Source organism: Perissodus microlepis, chromosome 1, assembly GCF_051167445.1.
Source record: "Perissodus microlepis isolate ML-2025 ecotype Zambia chromosome 1, ASM5116744v1, whole genome shotgun sequence".
Taxonomy (NCBI): Eukaryota; Metazoa; Chordata; class Actinopteri; order Cichliformes; family Cichlidae; genus Perissodus; species Perissodus microlepis.
Genome location: NC_140461.1, coordinates 38349679 through 38376022, shown reverse-complemented (window position 1 = coordinate 38376022; position 26344 = coordinate 38349679). Strand labels below are relative to the sequence as shown.

Below are 26344 nucleotides of genomic sequence, written 5' to 3'. Positions count from 1 at the left end.
TTTTTATTATTAGTTTTATTAACATTTTGCCCACCATTTGCCATTTTAGAAAGGGCAGGGTGGACTCGGCCAGCCGGCTGTTATTTGCACTGGTAAGTAAATAAGATCACCGTGCTGAGGTCTGTTCCACACGGTTACGTTTCGAGCAGAATTCACCGGGCAGCAATGTGTTAAAATGGGATTATAAGTGTAACAGTATGAAGGTATTGGGTTTAACAAGCCGTTTCTACAGAAGAATGGAAGTATTTACTGTGACAGAGGAGTCCTGCGCTCCGACACTGACAAGCTACAGCGCGGCGTAGCTCCTCCTCCTGGGGGATGATGGGGACAGTATCTGACAGTTGTTGCTGCCGAGGCACGCTGCTTCTTCAGTCCCAGCAGCGGGTCTTTCAGAGGGCACAGGATCCTAACAGAAGTCGCGCTCAACCTTTTCTTCTTCACAATTTACACCGAAACACGTGAGTAACCGCTGCTCCGACTGTGTGCGTTTAGAGAAACGGCTTCTCTAAAGCCCTGTTCTCCTTACCTGTGCGCGTCTGTGGCAGCTATGGTGATTGAGTTCAGCTGATCACGAGTGGAAGTTCGCAAAATCGGCCACATATCAGCTGCTTTGTGGATGCTGTGAGGTGAAGGGGTTGGTGATATGGCGCCTCTGGAGAGGATTTGTGTGTCGGACCATTCTTTGCGCTACAGCTAAAGTTTAGTCTCCTTTTACACTGCTTAGAAACTCATCTCTTAGAGTCTCTTGTAGTAAACAACACAAAAACGAAATAAAATAAAATACAAAAAATAAACGTCAGAAGTTTTCTTGCTGCAAAGTTTGTCATTCAGAAATGCAGTGATCTGTTTAAAGCCTGAGCAAATGTGGTTCAAAGAGAAACAGAAGGCAGGCTTGATGAACTCATTGGACTCTGCAGTGCAGTTTTATTTATCAGGTACAGTCAATATCTGGGATCTTTTCATGGCCAGGCATTTATTCCCAATATTCGCTAATGCACGACTTACTATTTAATGGTTTAAACTGAGGAAGAAACTTGCCTTTATAGTATGCATGCAGTGTACTTAACAGGATACTGCATTTATAATAAATCTACTTTAAATTAAAGAATAAATACGTTTTTACACCAGCTTTTATGCTTGATCCATTAATATTGTAGGTAAATAGAAGTAGTTTTGCAAGGTAATTACTGAGAAGTGTATTTAAGCAAATTGGTAAAAATAAAGAATTTTTTTTAACCAAACAAAAGAAATGTGTGACATCATCATATCCATTTGTGGATAATTAAGTTTACACTGAACAAGCCACCAATACTGCATCTTTTCGCATTATGCTGTACTTCACTTTTATGTAAACCAGTTTGGCAAACAGGTTATCCGTTGTTCATCAGACCAAACTTTTGTCTGTTTATGGATCTGTACTTTTATTGATTTGTTTTGCATCCCCTCACATAACTAACGTGACATTTATTTGACCTCATTTATATCAGTTTGTGGAGTGAATGATTTGGGGTATTTAGACATTCTTGTGTCCAGTCCTGTCCAGTCTAATAGTGGATGATGGTGATGCTATATGCAAGTATGATATAGCTGGATTAGTTGAAAATGGGCTTGGGCAGGAAAGGAAACAATAGCATGTTCACTGCAAAAGGGAACAAGCATGAAGAAATCAGAGATCAGAAAAGCAGCACAAGTACAGACAGTGGTTGCAGAGTTCACTGTGATTTTCACACTGTTTCACTTCACTACAAAGAAGGTGCTTGTATGTTGTGACTTTGGCCTTCTCAGCAGGAGTTAAACTAAAGGACAAACAAAACAGATAAACACTGACCACTGAAACGTGTAGCCAGAAGCTTCAGTGCACTTTCACTTTAATTCTCCAAGTTCTCCATCTTTACTATATTACGATGTTTAGGATGTTTTGCAATCATGCTACACACTTCAGCAGACACTGACAAATTAATAAATAATAAATTAATGTTCACAGTGTACTCTAACTCTCACTGAAAGCAGAGTGGGCCGTCTGTTTGAGGACATGTTTCTGTTATAGATGAAAATGTGGGTCAGTTTGTTTTTTCCACGGTGGCGTCAATGCTCAGCCAATATTTTAGCTGCCTGCTCATCAGAGGACCTTCATCTCTTTCTCACAATGTGAGACAATAAATCGGTTCAGCTCCAGGGCCAGCTCCACGATTCACTTTGGTGACTTTCCATATACCAAGAACAGAAAAGCCTGTCTTGTTGGATGAATTGGACTGCGCTGCATACAGCTGGAGGTTAAAAGTCTAAATGACTGTTAGATAAGAATGTTTTCATCTCTTTGAGCTCTGCAACAGTTTGGCTACATTCTAGAAAGATTTGATGAGAAGACTTGGGGGGGCTCACAGTTTAACTCAGTACTACACCTCTTCGGTGTTCGGTGTTGCATGATAACAGAAGGGGTATATTTCAAACATTAACCCATAGTGAGTCCACAACTTGTTTTTCCTTTTTGGAATTGCCTTAGAGCTAATAATGGGATTACCCATTTTTAGCTCCCTCATTCAAATTCTACTCCACAAGTAACAACATGTGAACATGAGTTTAACCTCTAAAACCCAAGAGCCTTTCTGAGGCTCCTGATTGAAAATGACACGACCAACATGCAATTTAAAAACTCTGTATATCAAAATAAAGCTACAGAAATTTTTTCCTCGCCTAATTCTTTTTGTATCTTATAGAATATAATACTTTGGAAAATATGCTGCAGTAGACATTAAACTCCAGAAAATCATGAATCAATATACTGACATTATCTTTGCACAGACTGATGCTGCTGAAGTGAAACAGAGCGAAGTTACAGAGGTTTTACTGAACACATTTGGCACAATCTGTGAGAGTTGTTTCTTAAATACTGAATAGCAGAAGTTATTTAACTTTATTGACATGCCTCCAAACAATGCTTGTTTTTGAATTTTTTTTTTATTACCCACACACAAATCTCTGTAACCGGGCATAAAATTGTTTTGTTTTGTTTTTTTGGCAAGGAACTGCTCTGAGGCATTGTGGGAGATCGAGTTATTCAGTTAATGCCTTTTAATTGCGGTGGATTTAAGTTTTGGAAGCAAGACAGCACGGGTATGAAAGAATTCATACTAATGTTTTTCAAGCTTGAAGCATCGTTTTGGTCATGTTTTGCTGCTGGTTCAGTGAATTTTGATCTGAGGGTGACAAAACTTGCACGTTTGGCATCTGTGAGATGTCTCCTTTGAGTAGAGATATTGCTTGTTGGTGTAGTAGTATGCATGTGATATGGCCTTTGTGCCTTTTTCATCAGTTAATTTTGGAGTTACTACAAACAGGGAGCATATGGGATGATTTGTCTGTTCTCACTGGGTGGTGCTGAGGTCTAATCTGACAGTAGCTTCTGTAATCACAAAGAGAACAGAATCATCACAAACTGAAATGTGATGATTGTCACTCAGATCTCAAATAAAGCTGATCCTTTCCTCGCACACTTCAGGATCTTAAGTTCTGCTCTTACATTTTTTTCAGTTCTCCTGACAGCTGACATGTGGGTTGTTTGTTAAAAAAAGATATAGCCTTATATACTAAATGGAGAGCTGCAAAGATGAGATGATGGAGGTTTCCAGTCTCGTTTCAGTGATGGTCCTGCACTGGGGTTAACTGTTTGTTTGTTTTTGTTTTCCTGGACATGAGCTGTGTTAGAAACAAACTGAGATATCAGCTAGAAACTGGAACTGATTTTACAGTCAGTTAGTGAAGAATGTTGTTTATATTTTAAGAAAGATAGAAGTTCCTGTTCTAAAACTGAAGCGGAGTTTGGGCCCAGTCAGACTTAAAGACCGGATAGGCCACCTCGGGGCACACCCACACCTCAACAGGTGCCTGCTAATTTGTCTATTGTCCAACCAGTCCACAGTGGATTAAAACAATATGATATATGATATGATATAAAATATCATGCAAAAATACTAAAAACATGCAATACAAATATCAGAATCAAAGTGAAAATCATGCAAATAAAATCAAATAAACACACTAAAATCAGGATAAAACGGACTATAAAACAAATACAAATTTCCACTGGGTGACGTCTACAGCACTGACCTTAATCAATGTTTGACCTCAGAGTGATTTCTTTAGTCAGTTTTTGTTTTGGGGTTTTTTTGGGGGAAAGTAAACGCTGGACTTCCTCTTAGCATTTGCACAACAGAGATATGCAAGTTTCTCCGTCTCTGCCAGTCAAAGCTGTTTAGATGACGTTGCATCCCAATTTAACAGCATTATGGTAGTAATTGTAATCAAACCTATAACCTATACTTGGTAAAAAGCCATCCAATGCACACCTGCAAAGAAGTCAAACCATAGGTGTCCATACATTACATTATGTATGATAATGAGTAAAGACACAGGGAGAACGTATATTTATTGAAATGTATTTAATACTTTGTACAAAAGCCTTTGTTGGCGATGACAGACTCCTGTATGGAGAAACCAGTTGCATGCATTGCCCAGGTGTAATTTTGGCCACTTATAGTTCACAGTCTTCAAATCCTGAAGGTCCCGTTTATGATTTCTGAACTTTAGTTCTTTCAATAAATTTTCTGTTGCATTCAGGTCAGGTGATTGGCTGAGCCTTTTAACCCCCAAATATGGCATCCAAAGAGTTCAATTTTGGTCTCATCTGACCAGACTGTATTCTCCTAGTATTTCACTGTCTTTTTTAAAAAAAAAGTGCTTCAGCATGCTTTTTCTTGTCAGAGAATCAGAGAGACTTTATCAATCCCAGAGGGAAATTGACTTGTCATAGCATAAAAGGACTGTGGTGTACAAAAGTGACAGGGTGCATTGAGGTGTGATTAATAGTGTTCCACATGTGTGGACTGACCGAAGTGCATGAATTAAAGATTCTGACAGCAGCAGAAGGAACGACCTCCTGTAACGTTCCCTCAGACAGCCAGGTGGAAGGAACCTGTTGCTGAAACTGCTCTTCAGATTGTCGTGCATGTTATGAAGGGGATGGGAGTCATTGTCCATGATTGCCAGCAGTCTTGCCAGCTTTCTGTCACTGATCACGACCTCCAGGGAGGTGAGCTTCATGCCAACAACAGATTCTGCCTTCCTGATGAGTTTGTTCAGTCTGTTTGTGTCCTTTGCTTTGATGCGTGCACCCCAGCACGCCACAGCAAAGAAGATGGTGCTCGCAACAACAGACTGATAAAACATATCGAGCAGCCTGCTGAATACATTGAAAGATCTGAGCCTTCGTAGAAATTAAAGCCGGCTCGAACCCTTTTTGTAGGCAGCGTCCGTGTTGACAGACCACTTGTGATCCAGTTGAACTCCCAGATACTTGTAGGATGTGACTATTGCACAAAGGGGAGAGTCGGGATCTGTTTCTGCCAAAGCCCACCACCAGCTCCTTTGTTTTGGCCACATTCAGCTGCAGGTGATTCACCTCACACCATCTCACGAAACGATCAATCAGTCCTCTGTACTCCTTTTCCCATCGCATCTCCACACTTCCAATTATGGCTGTGTCATCAGAGAATTTCTGGAGGAGACAAGTTTCTGTGATGTACTTGAAGTCGGCTGTATAGATGGTGAAGAGGAAAGGGGACAGAACAGTTCCATGGGGTGCACCTATGTTGCTGTTCAGACTCTCTGACACAGAGCTCTGCAGTCTCACAAACTGTGGTCTGCCTGTCAGGTAGTCGCGGATCCACTAGACCAGTGGAGCCTCCACCTGCATGTCCTCCAACTTCTCCTTCAGCAGGGAAGGAGAAGTAAACTCCCTGGGCAGATAATACAAGCAAAGTCTGATAGCAAGTAGCTTGACGTCGCAGTAGCAGAAACACTCTAACAGAGATATGTCTCGGGTTACACCACCTGCAGTTCACAAACACACCCACCCCTCCTCCTTTCTTCTGCCGCTGGCGTCGGTATCTCTGTCCATCCGAACCGTGAAGAAGCCAGGGATCAAAACAGTAGAGTCCGGTATCTGATCGTTCAGCCACATTTCAGTGAAGCACATTATGCTGGACTCTCTGAACTTTCTCTGGGTCGGGGTGAGCTAGGGACCTTACATTCCCCACAATGACTGCCAACACACAGGGTTTAAACCTTCGATCTCTGTTTAACCCCCACTCTACAGCCCAGAGGTCTCCTTGTCAGTTCCTCAGTTTCTCAGTAATACTAAGTTTGACATTAAGCCACAGCGTCCACCTGAAATATGCACATGCAAATATCAGGACCAACTTAAAGCTCTTCTGGTGCCAAGTGCTTATGTTGCTTGGTAGAAAAACTTTAGTCTGATTCAACTTTTTAGTTTTTTGGAACCCAGCCTATGAAGTGCAGTGGTAACAATCAAATACATGAAGGTCAGGGAGGAAATCTATCATATCATATCATATCATTCCATTCCTTAGTCTGTCAGACATGTAAGAGTCATAATAAAATTGTCTGACTGTATTTTAACTGCTTTTATAGTATGCTTTAAAAAGTTTTTTGCTGTTTTGAGTTTTTCCTGCATGCAAAAAATATCTGGTACCCATCCCAACAGGTTTTGGCCTCCAATCAAAGGAAGATTGTAATAAAAAAAAAAACATTTTTACCCAGATTTTTTTAAAATGGGGCTTTAATTTACTCAAGCATAAAAACATTTCTGTATTGTCAAATGGCCAGAAACAAAAGGAAAATGCATGACAAGGTAACAAAGACTCAGTGCTCTAACTATAGGCAGACCAATCATGCTTTTCAAAAAAAAAAGAAAGAGAGAGAGAGAAAGAAGACGATAATGAGCCCTGATATGGAGCCTCATCCTCCTTTTTCCTTCTCCTCCATTGCCATCCACCTGCATGAGCACATAAGCTAATGTGCTATAAGCCAACTCCACTCGCAACAATCTTCTCACATTTCTGAATATAACCCGTAACTGTAATTATCTCATTCCAGTATAATTTCACTAAAATGGTGTTTGATACGATAGTTACAGTACTACTTTTAGAAAAGTATCCTGTCCAATACTTTCTTTGTGAGAACAGCTGGTAAGAATGAAAAGAAAAAAAGACATGTTATCTGGAGGGTCTGCTGTTTAACAATGCGTTCTCCAGATTGCCAGAAATTTATGCGGATCTGCTGACCTGACGGCACATTGACCCTGGACTCTCTTCCTATCTGGGTTGGGTCTTGCCTGATTTGGTAGACCCAAGGGCGTAGATTTGGCATGGACGGAAGGGACATGTCCCCACCAATATCCAGCGATTATTGAATTTTCCCCACCAATAATTTGATCTCTTCGAGTAAAGACAAACAAACCCGATAGAAAGAAAAAAAACGATCTGTCAACGTCTCATTTACCAAGCGGTGCAGAAAGAGTTAAATTACGTTCTCTACTTGAGTCCTCATGTGACAAATTCGGCCAATGTGATTGGCTGTGCCTTTCAGGGAGCTCTGTTTAGTTTTAGCAGTGGCAAGCCTGCGCTGTGAGGACCAGCAATGAGGAGAGGAGGATGGCAGCAAAAAGGAAGAACCTGTATATAAAAAAAATATTTTTCAAAGAAACCTGTAAATCACTTAAAGTCAAGTTCACTCATAAAATGTGTCCGTCATAATAACGTTACAGGCTATGCTAGGCCATACATGTCAACCCTCCCGATTTTTCCGGGAGAATCCCAAATTTCAGTGCCCCTCCCGAAAATCTCCCGGAACCACCATTCTCCCGATTCTCCACCCGGACAACAAAATTGATAAACCATATTCCAGATTGGGCCAGCCAATTCCAGTTTCCAACAATGGCTACTGCTGCAGCTACTTAGTTTTAATATTACTCTTATTACTCTTTCTGGGTCGCAAAATAAACTTTTAACATATTTTCAGGCGAGAATGTAGCTGTGTAAACTTCAAATAACTTAAACATGTTGTTGTTTGGCCTTTTTCAGTGTTTTATTTGTTCGTGAGTAAATCGGTTTGGCTGAGATTAAAGTTATTATCTTAGATTAGATTAAATAAAACTTTATTAATCCCTCGGAAGGGTTCCTCCGGGGTTTTCACACAGCTGAATAAACGTCAAACAGAAAACTGATTAAACAGAAGTGTGAGATGGTCGAGAATCTACGCCAGCATCCGGTTATATTTTAGACAGCAAGGAGCAGACGGCAGAGGTGACGTAATTCTGAAGGCTAGACCGTCCAATTTCACAGTCGCTCATTTCCGGTCCACCCGGCTTTCGGACGACCCGGCCCACTTAGACCGCGAAGGCCGGGTCCTCAGGTGGACGCAGCTTCTGAATTTGGACACCCCTGGCCTGTTTCCGGCCGGACAATAATAACGGTGACATTTAACTTATTTTATCCGATAAGTAAACAATGTAAAATTTTTTGGTATGTATATGTATACCCCCCCCCCAACAGCCCTTTTGAATGTCTCTCTAATTCTGAGGTCTCAAGGTTGGCAAGTATGTGCTAGGCTTGGCCCACATCAGTCTAAAATTGTATGTAACCATGAAAAAAGTGTTGCCGTGTCCACCAGGAGAGACTGGACAGTATAGATGTAAAACAAATATGCCAGCAGTTTATCTCAGTTAACAAGAGGAGAAGGCCTGTGTTTGGCTCCTTCACATAGTGGACATTGAGTTGCTGTGTGGGGCACCAGTAGTCCATGTCTGTTGCTGTAACAGTAGTTCATGTTTAGAATAAAAAGTCCCAGCTCACTGACTTGATCGGGGCAATAGTGCCTAAAATGTTGCTAATTCTGCTGAGAGATCTGTTACTTTGTGGTCATCTTAGATGACTAGTTTTATGGACAAAACCCACCAGGTCATTCAGTGTTCCCTTAGTGCTAATGTATAAGAGATGTTGGTGTACTATAACTGAAGTAATGTTGTTAAGTCCTTAAGGTCATATTCTTTTATTGTCATGACTTTATTTGAAGCTATTTTTATTTTTGAATGATACCTGATTTATATGGATTATGGCTGAAGTAAACTAAAGTCTAAAATACTTAGTCAGTCATTTGTTTAATAGTAATTTAACATTATATAATTCACATATAAAACTTTGAATTGTGATTTTAAATGGTTTAAAAGCATGTAGAATAGCATATGTAGGCAAGTATATTTCTCCTTTTTTTTTTTATCAAGAAGCAAAGACAAAAAGAAAAAAAAAAGGAAACACGGCAGGGTTCGGTGGTTGAATCATCCGTCCCCACCAATGCCAAAACCAAATCTATGCCCTTAGGTAGACCCCAGCCTCTATCAGTCTGGTGCTTAGAGCTTGTTCTTGTGCTGCCATGATTAGTGCCTCTGGGGTGTCTTTTAGTCCAACTTTGTCTATCCATTGGTAGAATTTTTGAACATCAGCCACTTGTTCTATCAGTTTAAAAACATGCCGGGCAGTGTTTGGGCCTTCCATGATGGTTCGTCTTCTTGCTTTCTTCTTTCTCATGTTTCTGCTGCTTGAGATATTCATTAATCACATAATCAGTTGTGGCCATCTGTCTGATGTGCTCATGTTGTTGGATAGTGGTTCTGACAATCACTAATCCTCGGCCTCCTTCCGCTTAGTGTTCTGGATTTGGAGATAAACCCTCCATGTGTGGTAAGGAGCCTTCTTGTCTTGATGTTTGTGGCATTTGCCATAGAATACCAGAAGTAGCAGGTCCACCACTGGCATCCTATGCTTTTTACAGATTAGAGCCTGTTTACTATGAGCACATATGACAAACATGAAAGCGCCTGGGTAAGATGTGGAGTATTTATGCTGCTTTTAATGGCGTTCAACATGGTGATGGGTCAGTGATGGTCTGGGGAGGCATATCCATGGAGGGAAGCACAGACCTCCACAGGGTAGGCAGCAGCACACTGACATTAGACATCGGGAGGAAGTCCTTACTGTTCTTACTGACTCTTTTCTGTATGCTTGACTTTACAGATTTATTATTGTTAGTATTATTATTGTTAGGATAAGTTTTAAGTTGCCTGGAAGGAATAATCATGTCTCTACAAAGTGCAGTATAAGAACATATGACATGAGTAAGTGTGTCCAAATCATTCCAGCAAATCCCTTATCCCAGTGTGTGCAGTCATAATACTCTTGCAAGCAGAGCACAAATTGTTCTGTCCAGTTCTTTATCTCCTTTATCTGTGCTTTCTGTCTTTTTAAGACTGCTTTATAAGTGGGTCTGTGGTCTGCAGTACCAAGTGGAGGTAGCGGGTAGTGGGACTAACTTGTACAGTGAGCCAACGTTTTGTCTAGTAGGACTGTCTGGTAGGACAGGAGACATCCATACATACATTTGTCCAACAATGACCTTGTAGTACCATATCACCCTACTAGAGCACTTTGCTCTCGCACTGCAGGCCTACTTGTTGTTCCTAGAGTATTTAAAAGTAGAATGGGAGGCAGAGCCTTCAGTTTTCAGGCCCCTCTTTTGTGGAACCAGCTTCCAGTTTGGATTCAGGAGACAGACACTATCTCTAGTTTTGAGATCAGGCTTCAAACTTTCCTTTTTGGTAAAGCATATAGTTAGGGCTGGACCAGGATCCTCCCTTAGTTATGCTGCAATAGACGTAGGCTGCTGGGGGATTCCCATGATGCACTGAGCATTTCTTCAGTCCCCTTTCTCTCTCACTATGTGTTAATAGACCTCTCTGGACTGAATCATACTTGTTATTAATCTCTGTCTCTCTTCCTCAGCATGTCTTTATCCTGTCTTCTTTCTCTCACCCCAACTGGTCGCTGCAAATGGCCCCGCCCCTCCCTGAGCCTGGTTCTCCTGGAGGTGAAAAGTTTTAAAGGGAGTTTTTCCTTCCCACTGTCACCAAAGTGCTTGCTCATAGGGGGTCATATGATTGTTGGGTTTTTCTCTGTCTGTGTTATTGTAGGGTCTACCTTACAATGTAAAGTGGCTTGAAGAAACTGTTGTTGTGATCTGGCGCTGTATACATAAAACAAGTTTGCTCCTCAGAATGTTGGCCATGATAACCTATGAGCAGGGGATGCCGGGTGTTTCTCAGGAGCAACTTTACGCCAGCGTGTTTATCCTGCTTCCTCCTCCTGCGTGACTCGCTAGGGATAATTTTGTGTGGAAGAAGAGGCATATGACGTGTGAAATGCTCATTAATATGTGAGTGTGCACAGAGCCTGGACCAAAAAGCCCAGTTTAACAGATATAGCTGATAACCACCACTGTGATACTTACTGTCTCGACTGGGCTTGCCAAGTCAATTAATGCAAAGAAAGCCTCGCTGTGTTGAGCTTCTTTCATAGTATACCCTTGTGCCCTAATCTCACAGTGTGTTGCGTCACTGAGAGCTGCTGAGCTATGTAGGGTTGTGCCTGGTACTAGCAGAGGCTGGGAAAAAGGAGGAGGGGGTAGAAAAGGAGAGGCAGGAGGAGAGTTAAGTCTGCTTGTCGTGTCTTAGTTTTATTCATTTATTACGTTTCAGAATAAAACCAAAGGCTGATTGTGTTTCAGCCTTTTTTTCAGCTCTTTGTATAATTAAGACTCCATTGCTGAAGAAATAGCATGTTCAAGTGCATTTAAAGTTTGCTGAACAACATTTAGACTGTCTGTGAAATACTGGGGAGAGTCTGATCAGATCGGACCAAAATTGAACTCCTTGGATGCCACAATACAGATCCTGTTTGGACGTCAAAAGCCACTGCGTATCACCCCCAAAACACGATACCAACAGTGAAGTTTGAAGGTGGAACTATGCTGCGGGGCTGTTTATCAGCATATGGCACTGGCAGTCCTCTAAAAATCGAAGGAAGGATGAATGGAAAAATGTACCCAGACATTCTTGATAAAAATTGACTGCCATCTACCAGGATGATGAAGATGAAATAAGGGTGGATGTTTCAGCATTGCAATGATCCAAAGCACACAGCCAAAGAAACTGTCAACTGGTTTCAGAGAAAGAAAATAAAGCTGCTAGAATGGCCCAGCCAATCACCTGACATGAATCCAATTGAAAATCTATGGAAAGAACCAAAACTCACAGTTCACAGAAGGTGCCTTCAGGATGTGAAGGTTGTTTGTGTGGAAGAATGGGCCACAATCACACCTGAGCAATGCATGCAACTAGTTTCTCCGTACGGGAGTCTTGAAGCTGTCGCCACCAACAAAGGCTTCTGTACAAAGTAATAAATACATTTCAGTAACAGTGTTCAATGTTGTTCCTTGTGTCATTTCTCATAATGACACATAATTTATGGACATCTATGGTTTGATTTCTTTGCATGTGTGGATTGGATGGGTTGTTACCAGCAACCGGTGAGAGTTTCATCTCAGTAGCGCCTTTCCAAATATATTTATTTTGAAAATTGGAAACATGTTCAATACTTATTTAACCACTGTATTGTTGGTCTTATCATGGAATTTAATGACATTATCAAAATGAATGCCAGAGTTACTTGAGTGGCTCATAAAAAATGTCTATGCTTTTGACTTTCACTTTTAGATCGCCCAACCCCACTAACAATTTGTCCTTAAAAGATCCAAAGTTTGAAAGCAGACCATAGAAGATCAGCTTAATTGTGTGTGTGTGTGTGTGTGTGTAGTTAGACAGTCACTTCAATCTGACTTTGCTACAGGAAGTCACCAAAATTTTTCTCACTGGACATTCTCTTCCCACTGCCATCCCTGCAGGTACCACCCTTTCCAAACTGGAACAAACACTGGTGTAACCGATTTACAGTAACAGGAAAGTGGGTCGCCCACAGGGCTCCACTGCCAGGGGAAGCATTGAGCAAGTTTTCCATATCTCACCCAGATTTCCATAGATTTATTGGACAGTAAATGCCACTACTCTGTGGAGTGAGGGCTGATTGATGGTCCATTCAGGTTGGTTTGTTTTTTTCCCCCCACAGATATGAGCCACCACACAGAAGTAATTTGCAGTTTGGTACGGCAATCCAGTAAGTTACACCTGCAAATAGAGAGAAAATTGGCCATGACGATTTGCACCCCTGACCTATTGACCACCTTGACCTTAAAAGGCTATAAGGCCAGATTTCAGCAGGTGATCCGGGCGTTGGCATCCTTCATGCAGTGGAGTCATTGCAGCGAGGCAAATGAGCGTCCCAAGAGGTAATCCGGTCGTTAAGTCTGACGTCACTAGCCGTGTCTGGACCTAAACTCCGCTGCAGGTCCATATATCAAACGATCACTATGGCATTACTGAGAGTTGAAAAACTGTCTAAAGTCTTTCATCTTTAATAAAATGATCAGCGTTCTGCTCTACCAGGTGTAACAATTGAGTTTAACATCCAGGCATCCATGAAAACTGAATTTATGACATTTAACGGAGTTAGAAGTTAGCAGGAAGTTAGCTCGCTAGCTTCTATCTAAATACAATATAGCATGTCCTGACTGATGTAATCGCATGGCAGGATGCTGTAAAAGGACCAAACTTCAGCCAGGAGAACAACTGAGATAATCCATCCACAATACGAGGTTAGTCATTCATATACTGCTGCATGGGCTGGGCTGTAGTTACATCCTAAGGTTTTAAAAACTGAGCTTAAATAAATGATTAGCGGTAATAAAAGCCGAGGGAGGTCAACAGTGATCACTGACTGTTTTAGGAGCTTTTTGAGGTTAAATAGAAGAAAATACAAAACATTAAACATGTTAACAACACAAAAGCCATATTAAACGCAGACTACTTTAGGCCCGGAAGTAGGATTCGTCACGTCATCACTTAACGACCAGATAACGAAGGGAGTGGACTGGCCACCACGTGGTCAGACACTCCTCCACCGTGATATATGTGGCCTTACGCTCTCTGACAGCTTTCGGCTGATGTACACAATGGACCGGTTGGCCCCCTTACCTACTGGGACAAAATGGCCCGCAGCCTCTGGCACTGCTCCATCCACTGGACCAGATCTGGCTCCGCATTTTGGGTGAGCTCAGTCAAGGGACTGGATAACTCTGCAAACCCAGGCACAAACCAACAGTAGTACCCAGCCAGCCCCAAGAACCTTTTTTGGTCTTGGGACGCGGGCAGGATGCGATGGCTGTTGTTTTCTCCATCTGAGTGCATCCACTCTGTCACACCTGCAACTGGTGCAGAATGCTGCGGCACGGCTTTTAACTGGTAAAAAGATCATTTGAGCATATTACTCCAGTTCTGGCCTCCTTACATTGGCTTCCAATTGAATTTAGAATCTATTTTAAAATCCTTTCACTGGTTATAAAATCCTTAAATGGTCTGGCACCTCATTGTCCCCCCTCATTCACTCCGGTCAGCTGAGCTGTTGCTTTCAGTCAGTAGATCACGGCTGAAACTTAGAGGAGACTCTACTGTTGCCCCAAAGCTTTGGAATGATCTTCCTCTTCACATTAGGCAATCTGCATCAGTGCTGGTTTCTAAATCCAGATTAAAAACTCATTTTTATTCACTGGCCTTTGACTCAGTGGGTAACTGACACTGTTATTTTATTGCTGTTTAATTATTGTAGTTATTATTCTTTTTGTTTTTTTTGTACATTTTATGTTTCTGCTGTACAGCAGTTTTGTCAGCCACTGCACACTTCTGCGAGTTGGCTGAGTAACTTGGCGAGTAACTTGGAGCTAGAAGAAGAGAGCAATACAAGCACTTTGTCTCCTGGTGAAGGGCCACGCTGCAGCCACCTCTCCGCCGCATCCTGCAGCCGGCGGGTGAAGGCAAAATGTTGGTCCTCCGCCTACGTATGCCCCCTTTCCCCCGCTGGGCCATGATAGCCTTACAAACATCCATGAAGGTGCTTGGCTGGGCCATTCCAGCAGCTTTAATTTCTTTCTCTGAAGCCAACTGAGAGTTTCCTTGGCTCTGTGTTTGGGATCATTGTCTTGCTGAAGCATACTCCCTCATTTGGTCTTCATAATCCTGGTGGATGGCAGCTGATTGTTATCAAGAATGTCTTGGTACATTTTTCCACTCATCCTTCCTTCAACTTTATGAAGACTGCCAGTGCAGTCTCCCCATGCTCACAGATTGAGGTCGTACTGGTTTTGCTGCTGTAATCTTTTAGATTTGAGCCCCTGGTCCTGATCTGATCATCACGATCCACAGCGGTCTCTAATTCTTACAGCATCTGTCGCCACTTCTTTACATCAAGATTATCCCTGATCTAAAGCTGTTACAATTAAACTGCATCCTGTAATAATCTCCGCTTCTGGGGCTGTTAATGTAAATTTCTATTATGACTCTTCATTTGTCTCATGTTCACAGATAAACGACCATGGGGAAAGGCTGCATGACAGCGAGCAAGTACTTCTTGTTCCTCTTCAACCTCATCTTCTTTGTAAGTATTTTAAATTTACTAGTGACTCATAAAAGTGTTCTGTTGCAGAAAAATGCACCTTTAGGATGGTGTTAGAGCAGCTGTATGTTTGTGATTGAGTTTATTACTCCATTCAGTTCACTTCAGTTTGATTTAATATTGCACCAAATCACAACAAGAGTCGCCTCAAGGCGCTTAATATGGTGAGATAAAAACCCGACAATAACAAAGTACATTTGATAACACATAAGTAAGCATGGGAAAACTGCCCAGCTTGTATTGTAGAATATCATGCTTTGGCCTAAGATCTACTTTTTAGAAGAATTTTATAAATCTTAGATTGTGTCAAATGGTGCTAAATAGAGCAGAATAGAATAGAATAGAATAGAGTTTATTTTGAACATGTAAATATAACTAAAATGACAAAAGATTAAACCACTGACAGGTGGTTAGGGACAGATCATCTTCTTACAATGATTTGTAAGCATACTCCCTCATTTGGTCTTCATAATCCTGGTGGATGGCAGCCGATTGTTATCAAGAATGTCTTGGTACATTTTGCCATTCATCCTTCCTTCAACTTTGTGAAGACTGCCAGTGCAGTCTCAATGTCAGTTACAATGATTTGTAAGAAGATAATGCAATGTTATGTTGGGATACCAAGGGCCCAGGCATTTAAGGCCTTTTGCTCTGTGACAGCTGAAATAGACTTTCCACCCCCTTAAATTGGATAAGCAGAAGAAAAAGGATGGATATATAAATATGGTTTAAAGTAGCGCTTATTTTGCTCTGACAGTGTAAGGCAGTTTAAGGCACTAACATTAACAGTCCACCAAAGTGACCAATCTTCCTTTGGGCTCTGCCCTCCAAACAGTGAAAAGTTAAGTTAGTTTATGCAAGCAGGATTCAGCTTTGAGCACATTAAGCAACCTGTCTGCGTGAAACTGTAGCAGCGAGTGCAACGCAGACACTCTCATGTGCATGATGGCTTTTTTGTGCAAGTGGCTGTGAGTTCTATGCATGCATGTTATAAAAATTAACATGTAAGGAATTTAATTGTGCTTGCAATAGTTTGGGGGTGGTTTTCGCGCACTGAACTTTTGGCATACACTACTGGTCAAAAGTTTTAGAACACCCCAATTTGTCCATTTATTTATTGCAATTCAAGTCGTTCATGTCCAATGAATAGCTCGAAATGATACAAAGGTAAGTGGGTGAACTGGCAGACCTACCTTTTTTAAAAAAAGGTAAGGTTACCCAGAACTGAAAAGTAATCTACATGTTAGAATTATACAAAAAGGCTTTTCAAAATGGGTTAACAATTTAAAGCTGTTCTGCAGCAATGGAGGTTCATCAAGCCTTGAGAGCTGGTGCTACTAATTCCTACAGCTGTTTCAACTGTTTTAGATTACTTACAACCCCCTCTGTGTGCATATTAGCAGTGTTGGAACGCACTGTAAAAATCAGCTGAACAGTCTTGTACTGCAGAAAGTAGTGCGTTGCTGCAAAAATGGTGAGAGGGCCATTATCAATGGAAACAGACCATCATAGCAAAGAAAGTCAAGGTGTCATTGAGTACAGTTTCCTTCACCACTCAGAAACAAACTCTGACAGGAAGAGGTCCGGCAGATCTAAAGCCACAACTGAATCAGAGGACAAGTTTCTGAGAGTTAACAGCTTGTGTGATATGCGTAAGCAAGTCTCAGTTTCAACTATGAAGACAAGACTTTGAGCTGCAGGTTTGACAGGACGAGTTGCATTGGATTTCTATTGTGGAAAGAATGCCACAGGTGTGTTCAGCTGTTACATCTGCCAAAGGTGGCTACTTTGATGAGTCAAAGGTTTAGAAAACGTTTTGGGCTATAAGTCGATTACATGATTTCCTTTTTTAACTCCAATTGCTTATTTGTACTATGCTTTCTTTTCAGAGTGCAATGTGATGTTAAACTGCATAATTTTCAATAAAAAATTGGAGAAAGTGGGATGTAAATGTAAATGTAATTCCAAACAAACATAGACAAACAGACAAACATGTTGTTGGCTTGTTGGCTAATATTTAGGAATATTCAATACAGCAACTTTTAGTCAAAATAAAGGTAAAATGTCAAGAAATTAATCAACTCAGGACAATTTGCGCTGTTGCATTAAAACTCTTAATAGAGTGGGTTTTCATTGTACCTGCATTTCACCCTCTGCATTTGCAGCTTTTGACATAATCCCTACAGTTTAGTTTCCACTGTGTTCCTATTTGTTCTGACAGATATTTCACCTACAGTTTGCCTTTAGATACTTCTGAAAACACATAATTTCATGCTTCTCACTAGTGAGTTTTTAGCACCAATTTTGATCAAAGTGTCTTTTTTAAATACATGAAAATCATGGAAAGGAAGTGGTGCTTGTAACTATCAAATTTCTTGTGACATCCTTTCATTCTGATAGTTCTCATGCAGTTCTCATATGTATCCTCCAGCTGTTTGGGGCCGTCATCGTTGGCTTTGGATTTTGGATTCTCCTGGACAATCAGACTTTCATCGTTGCCCTGAGTAAGTGCTTGATCAGGTTTGAGGTCATCTGTACTTCTCTGTGTGTTTTAACCAGTGGTGGGAAGTAACGAGGTACAAATACTTTGTTACTGTACTTGAATGAAGTTTTAGGTATCTGTACTTGAGTGTTTATTTAAATTGATGGTTTTCAGGGTTTTTATTGTTGACTTGGTTTCCCTGAGTCTTTTCCCATGTTGTAGTTGTGTGTCTTATTTTGAAAGAAGTATTTACACGTTACCATAGCGGCCAGAGAGCATTAAGGGGCAGATAGGAGGATCTAGCTCTTCATATTGTTGGCGCATTTCAGGCGGACACTGCTAATAAAGTTACACAATTACACAGTGAATTCGTGTCTATTAATATATTTACAAAATACAACAGTTTTTGTCTTGTTGGTATCATTTTATTTTGTTGTATTTATCCGCGACACCTTAAAGGCCGATCCGTTAAACCGGTGACGTTAAACCGGTCCGTGGACCAAAAAAGGTTGGGGACCGCTTATCTAGAGCATGTATACTTGGGAGTCAAAGTGGGCTGAAAGGAGTGCAGGTGTCCGTATGTTGTGGTTGCGGTACTTCAAATCTAGCTAGCGTTACATGGAGAAAACATGAAGGGAGTTACATTTTTTAAGTGTCAGGTAATTTGAAATTCAAGCTTAACAAACATAAATAAACATACCAGCTGTTGTGTGCAGTTTGACGCTGAGTGTGTTGCTGAAAATAGTCGTTTGTATGAGATAAAGATGTTAGCTTGTCGTACTGTGGTTAATTTATTGTAAAGCACTGTGCTGGACTGGTGCACAGTGGCTGTGGTGTCCATGGTCAGTGTTGGTTTAAATCAACTGTAATATGCTAATATGCATTTACGTTTTGCATTTAAGTTCTCATGCAGTTCTCATATGTATCCTCCAGCTGTTTGGGGCCGTCATGGTTAGATTAATTTGCTGAATCCACATTTGTACCAACAGTTTAGTAACAACACAATATACAGTATGCAGTCAGTTTAGAGAATGGGAATCGGCCAAGACATTTTGAGTTGTGATTCTTTTCCCTATGCGGAGACACTACACAGGTCTAAGGGTTCCCCACCTGCTGAATCCCTACATAACAGATTCAAACTGAGTGCATTCAATTGAATTAGAATTTATATTTAAATATTTGAATTATTATGTACTAATATTATTGTATTATATTAATATAGCACAGGGATCAGTTTCCTTTGTACAGAATTAGAAATGTCCTTCAAGGAGCTACTTTTTACTTTCCTACTTAGAGTACATTTCACAGCCTATACTTTTTCACTTTTACTTGAGTAAAAAAGATGCTTCAGTACTTTTACTTTCATTGGAGTATTTTTTTAAACACAGGTATCTATAGTTCTATCTAAGTAAAGAAAGTCTGTACTTTTTCCTCCTCTGGTTTTAACTTTACTTAAGTCACTTTCCTGTGTGTTGTGCTGTTATTGAATAGGAGTATAAAAATACAACCTGCTGTCTTGACCAGCGTTTGGTGTGAGTCCTACTAAAACAGAAATGCTATATTGTATTTTCTCCAGTGGATACTTCCCACTAAACCCCTTGTGGATTGCATTTAGGCCAAAAAAACCAAGAAGCTATGATTAAGAGCCTAAATGTGGCCATGTTCTAGCTCCAAGTATCACTGTTTGTTTGTGTGACAGGAAGAAAAAAGAAGAAATGCAAACATTGGGAACCTCAGATTTTATGGTTTACTTATTTGAATTGTTAAAACACAAACTATGAAACTCAAAACTGCATTAATATATGATCAGACATAAGCATACCATTCATATTTTGTCAAAGGATTTCATTTTTTTAACACTTTCCAGCGAATTCTGGATAATTGATTTTTGTTTTTTTAAACAATCATCAAATCCTATTTAAAATAAGGTTAAAATCTGTAAAACAAAACCAGAATCTATTTTTAGAGACAGCTTACCATGAAATCACTTTTACAGTAATTATTTTAGTAATGAATCTATGTTTTTTACATCCAATGTATCGATACTTCTGTGACTATACATCATAGACATTAAACCGGTGCAGAGAAACTATGTTACAGCCTATGACACTGATGAGTTATAGATTTTGGCTTTAGATTGTGATTTTTGGGGGGCTGGTGAAATACAATATATAATAATTTAATCGACATGAAGTATGTGCTACAAACTGTCTGTTTCCTAAACTTCCTCAAAGTAGTAGTATGGACTGCCTGTACATTTTTATGTGGTTATTCCATTAGCAACAAGATTATCAGTAATTGATATGTTGTAAGTATGTTGAGTTAAACAAATATATCCAGCTACTTTTCTTAATTTTTTGTTTGTTTTGCTCTTTGCCTTCAAGCTGGCACTAATTAAACCGTTACTGTAAAAGCCATCTCTAGACCCAGCAGTCTTAGCTAATTACAGGCCAATCTCAAACCTTCCTTTTATATCAAACATCCTTGAAAGAGTAGTTGTCAAACAGCTGTTTTAGCCGCTGCAGCAGGACTCACTGATTATTGATAGTTATTTAGACTTTCTGAGTTAACCATCAACATGTCTTTTAGACCCCATTCCTAATAGACTGCTCAAAGAAGTCCTACCAGTAATTATTGCTTTAGTTCTAAATATGATCAACCTATCTCTATGTATTGGCTACGTATCACTGGCCTTCAAGCTGGCTGTAGTTAAACCTTTACTCAAAAAGCATCTCTAGACCCAGCTGTCTTAGCTAATTATAGGCCAATCTCCAACCTTCCTTTATATCAAACATCCTTGAAAGAGTAGTTGTCAAACAGCTAAGAGATCATCTGCAGAGGAATGGCTTATTTGAAGAGTTTCAGTCAGGTTTCAGAGCTCATCACAGCACAGAAACAGCTTTAGTGAAGGTTACAAATGATTTTCTTATGGCCTCTGACAGTGGACTCATCTCTGTGCTTGTCCTGCTAGACCTCAGTGCAGCGTTTGATACTGTTGACCATAATATCCTATTAGAGCGATTAGAACATGCTGTAGGTATTACAGGTACTGTGCTGCAGTGGTTTGTATCATATCTATCTAATAGACTCCAGTTTGTGCATGTAAATGGAGAGTCCTCTTCACACACTGAGGTTAATTATGGAGTTCCACAGGGTTCAGTGCTAGGACCAATTCTGTTTACATTATACATGCTTCCCTTAGGCAGCATCATTAGAAGACATAGCATACATTTTCACTGCTATGCAGATGACACCCAGCTCTATCTGTCCATGAAGCCAGATAACACACACCAATGAGTTAAACTGCAGGAATGTCTTAAAGACATAAAGACCTGGATGACCTGCTTCTAAATTCAGATAAAACTGAAGTTATTGTACTCTATAGCTAGGGCAGGATTAAGTGACCCTGAATTCTCCCTTAGTTACACTGCAGTGCATCTAGGCTGCTTGGGGATTCCCATGATGCATTGTGTGTTTATTCTTTGTGACCCTTTTCCCTTACTACGTGTTTACACACCTCTCTGCATTTAATTATTAGTTATTATTAATCGCTGGCTCTGTTCTACAGTGTGTCTTTGTCCCATCTTCCTTTTCCTAGCCCCAACTGGTCGCAGCAGATGGCCATCCATTCCTGAGTCTGGTTCTGCTTGAGGTTTCTTCCTGTTAAAAGGAAGTTTTTCCTTCCCACTGTTGCCAAAATGTTTGCTCATAGTTGTTCATGTGATTGTTGGAGTTTTCTCTGTTTTCTTTCAATTACTGTAGGGTCTTTACCTTAAGAGCCATGATTAAATGAGATAATTAAATGAAGATATAACAGTCAGTGACATTGCTTTTAAAGTTTCTCATGAAGTTTTTGTGAAGTGCTTTTTTCAACTAAGGAGCTTGCAAAGAAAAGCGTCTGGACATCTTTAACTTGCTTGAAGACGTTTCACCTCTCATCCGAGAAGCTTCTTCAGTTCTAGGGTCAAAAGGTGGAGAGTCCCAGATTTAAACCCTGTGGGAGTATCCCCCCAAGAGGGACATGGACCCTCTAATGAATTCAGTCAGTCAGGAAAAATCACAAAAAACAAACAACGGTTATGATTATTTTAATACTTATTAGGAAGGTTTTTTTGCATTCCTCACAGATATTTGCTTCTGCAGGTGTTCAAGTTGGGCATGATACTACCTTACACATAACAGTTATTATTAACAATAATAGTTAATATTTTCCAAATAGAAATACAGATTTAATACTGGTATCAAAACTTAAAATTTTGATCTGTCCTTAACCCTGACAGAGGACTGTGTGTCTGTATCAGTGCAGTACAGACCAGAGGGACATGGTCTCTAAGGATTCTCAATAACCTTGCTTTAGATCAAAAGAACACTTGGTGGGACATCAAAATTCTTGAGGGATACAAAATTAAAGCCCAAGAATGAATACTAAAATGTCAAAGAGGAAAACTGGATTAACCTCCTAAGACCCGAACTCTTCCATGACATGCATTATTAATTTCTCTTTGATATTTGGGCTGATTGGGACCTGATGAATGTAAAAACAAAGAATTACCAGATTTATTTTTTTTTACCTAATTTTTGTTTCTAAGAAAAATCAGAGCCACATATGAGGATATTCATTTAAAATTCCGATAGAAGAGTAGCAGTATAGTGTCCTCGTAAGTGGATATCAGGCCCTTGTAGAGCAAGATTTAGTATTTTGGTCTAAATAACCCAAAATGTGATGTCCACATATGTGGACGCCAGGTCCTAGGAGGTTAAATGTCAGATGTTTGAAGTCTGACTAAAACAGAAACATTTTCATGACTATACTGAATCTTAAACCATATATAGTCATATACCAAAAGTTTCAGTTTGGAAACGCATCTGTTTGTAGTTGTTCAGTAACTGAAGAGCCATTGTTGGTTATGACATAGCAGATTGTAAATCTAACATCAGAAAGATCTTTAAAACTTACAAGGTTAACCTGCAGTAATAATATGTCAAGATGGTAAAAAGAGATTAAGAGAAAGAGAAAGATGAGTTGTGTCCATGAGGGGAAAAAGGTACAGACATGACTGAAGAGGGTTCAGTGAAGACATATAGAGACAGTGACCAAGTGTAATAGAGAAAGAATAGAACAGCGCACATCACTGAGGATGTTTGTCAGCCATGGCTGCTCAGCAGGTGCCCTCATCAGACACAGGGCTCTTTCAGCTCTGTCCAGCATCAGTATGCATCACATCAGCCTAGTGCGCTCACTCCCTTACTCATCACTCCACACTCGCAACCCACAATACATCACTGGCTGGACAAAGCTGAAAGGATAGACAGACGGCCTGATAGCACAAGTCCAGAGAGTTGAGCTCAGGAATGTGGTCATACAACGCAAACCGTATGAAATGTCTCACTTATGTACAGATTAGAGATGGACCGATCCGATATTACGTATCGGTATCGGTCCGATACTGACGTAAATTACTGGATCGGATATCGGCGAGAAATAAAAAATGTAATCCGATCCATTGAATATCAAAAAAGCACCTCACAAAACTTGCGACACGGCGTAACTCGGCTCATAACCGTAGCACGTCGGAGCAGTGTGGTCACGTGATAGAGCGGCTGTGGCGTGCCAGACCTGTCGGCGGTCTGGTTGAGCATTTTGAGCCTCGCTACCAAACCGCCATTTCATCTCCGAGGAAGTTTTCCCAGAGAGAAGTAAAGCAAGTGTGTAAGTTCATCTCTGAATGTTTGTAAAGCATTCCCACGTTAAGCTTAACAACCGATATATGGAGCGAGTGCCTCTCTCTCTCCCTCTCCTGCTGCTACTTCAATCATGAAACTGATCAATGATCAGCTGATCGGCTTTTCTGTCGCGAGTCCGTCTCTCTTGTTTGTTTTTGGCCCACTTTGCACCAGAAAGAGGAAACCAGCAGCTGAATAACAGCAGCACGTTTAATCTTGATAAGCTGTTGTTAGAATTGATTTAAGATTACTTTCTACACCAGGATCTTTTTCTATGCAGCTGACGGCTGGTAACTGTGCAGGGGCGGATCTAGCAAAGTTTAGCCAGGGGGGCCGATAGGGCATTAACAGGGAAAAGGGGGCACAAAGACATACTTTTCTTTCTTATTCTCATTTAAAATGTCGAGCTTTTAATAAATAATTATGTGAATCTTACACCCAAAGTTTTAATCTTGTGTAAAATATATAGAAGTCCATTACTGTATATACTAACTGTTAAGTCTAATATAGCCTAGTAAGCTATACTACCTTTTCCTTTGGGAAGGTACCAATTGTGCAGTCTGCAGTTCTGTTGAAAAAGATATTGAATCTATTTAATTATTCTTGAAAAATAATTTATTTCTGTGCATTTTTTTCCACACTGCATCAAGTTAAAGTTGATTATGTCGATTAAGCATCATGAGGTGGAGGGGGGGTGGTTCCCTATTTTTTTTTTTGCTGGGAGTTTGCAACCCTATTAGTTAGGTTGCTTAATATTCCTGCTAAGTACTCTTTAAAATACCAGAATAGGGAGGATGGAGCAGGTTTAAGTTTATTAGATTGATCAGTTTTGCTGAACTATGAAATATTTTGGGTGCAGTGTGTTTTTTTTACATACAGGTATAACAGAATAGCTTTAGTGTTGTTGTTTATTTAAACTTGAATTTGAACTTATACAAAATGCAGCTGATATTTAAAAAACAGTTTTATTGATTAAAAAACACTATATCGGATTCATATCGGTATTGGCAGATATCCAAATTTATGATATCGGTATCGGACATGAAAAAGTGGTATCATGCCATCTCTAGTACAGATGCATTTTTGTATCTGTGTCAATGTTTCGCTACAGTATCCCCACCTTTACTGTTGGATGTCATCTTCTTTTATTATATAAATATACATGTGTGTATATATAATGTACAAGCTGTATGCCAAGAGTGAACGAGACATCGATTCACTGATCCACACCACCAGGATATACAGCAGTGACATCAGAATGTCGTTCGGACTGGAGAAGTGTAGTCGGATGATAACAAAGGGAGGGAAGGTAGTGAGAACTGAGGGGGTCGAACTACCAGAAGGCAACATTGCAGACATAGAGGACAGTTACAAGTACCTGGGGATCCCGCAGGCGAATGGAAACCATGAAGAGGCCGCTAGGAAACCACCAAGTACCTGCAGAGGGTCAGGCAAGTCCTGAGGAGTCAGCTGAACGGTAAGAACAAGATCCAGGCTATCAACATCTGATGCCCTGCCCGTGATCAGATACCCTGCTGGGATAATAAGCTGGCCAAAGGAGGAGATAGAAGCTTCTGACATCAAGACAAGAAAGCTCCTTACCATGCATGGAGGGTTTCACCCCAAGTCCAGCACCCTGAGGCTGTACGCTAAGCGGAAGGAAGGAGGCCGGGGACTGGTGAGTGTCAGCACCACAGTCCAGGATGAGACAAGGAACATCCAAGAATACATCACGAAGATGGCCCCAACTGACAGCGTGCTCAGTGAATACCTCAGGCAGCAGAAACCCAAGAAAGTGGAGGAAGGCGAGGAACCATCATGGAAGGACAGGGCCCTGCACGGTATGTACCACCGGCAGATAGCGGAGGTGGCTGATATCCAGAAATCCTACCAGTGGCTGGACAAAGCTGGACTGAAAGACAGCACAGAGGCACTAATCATGGCAGCACAGGAACAAGCACTAAGCACAAGATCCATAGAGGCTGGGGTCTATCACACCAGGCAAGACCCCAGGTGCAGGCTGTGTAAAGATGCCCCTGAGACAATCCAGCACATAACAGCAGGGTGCAAGATGCTAGCAGGCAGGGCGTACATGGAATGCCATAACCAAGTGGCCGGCATAGTGTACAGGAACATCTGTGCCGAATATGGCCTGGAAGTGCCGAGGTCAAAATGGGAGACGCCCCCAAGGGTGATGGAGAGTGACCGAGCTAAGATCCTGTGGGACTTCCAGATACAGACGGACAAAATGGTGGTGGCTAACCAACCGGACATAGTGGTGGTAGACAAACGAAGAAGACGGCCGTAGTGATCGATGTAGCGGTTCCCAATGACAGCAACATCAGGAAGAAGGAACATGAGAAGCTAGAGAAGTACCAAGGGCTCAGAGAAGAGCTCGAGAAGATGTGGAGGGTGAAGGTGACGGTGGTCCCAGTGGTAATCGGAGCACTAGGTGCAGTGACTCCCAAGCTAGGCGAGTGGCTCCAGCAGATCCCGGGAACAACATCGGAGATCTCTGTCCAGAAGAGCGCAGTTCTGGGAACAGCTAAGATACTGCGCAGGACCCTCAAGCTCCCAGGCCTCTGGTAGAGAACCCGAGCTTGAAGGATTGACCGCCCACATGGGCGAGTTGGATGGGCCCTACAATACTACAGAGCCGAATACAATGACCTCAGTTTTATCTGAATTAATGAAGCAGAAAGTTCGAGGTCCAGGTCTTTCCTGCAATTTAACTAATTTGTGTGTGTTATCTGGCTTCATGGATACAGTTGGCACAGAGATGAGTCCACTGTCAGAGGCCATAAGAAGATCATTTGTAACCTTCACT

General features: G+C 41.0%; 1 protein-coding gene across 1 annotated transcript in view; it reads left to right on the top strand.

Annotated features, from left to right (window-relative positions):
- Positions 1 to 332: 332 nt before the first annotated feature.
- LOC146394240 (CD82 antigen-like) overlaps positions 333 to 26344 on the top strand; it is a 40090-nt gene continuing 14078 nt past the window's right edge. The window contains exons 1-3 of the mRNA XM_084923025.1: positions 333 to 458; positions 15221 to 15293; positions 17743 to 17815. Of these exons, the coding sequence (XP_084779151.1) occupies positions 15231 to 15293; positions 17743 to 17815 (136 nt within the window). The 5' untranslated portion in view covers positions 333 to 458; positions 15221 to 15230. The remainder of the gene's footprint in view (positions 459 to 15220; positions 15294 to 17742; positions 17816 to 26344) is intronic.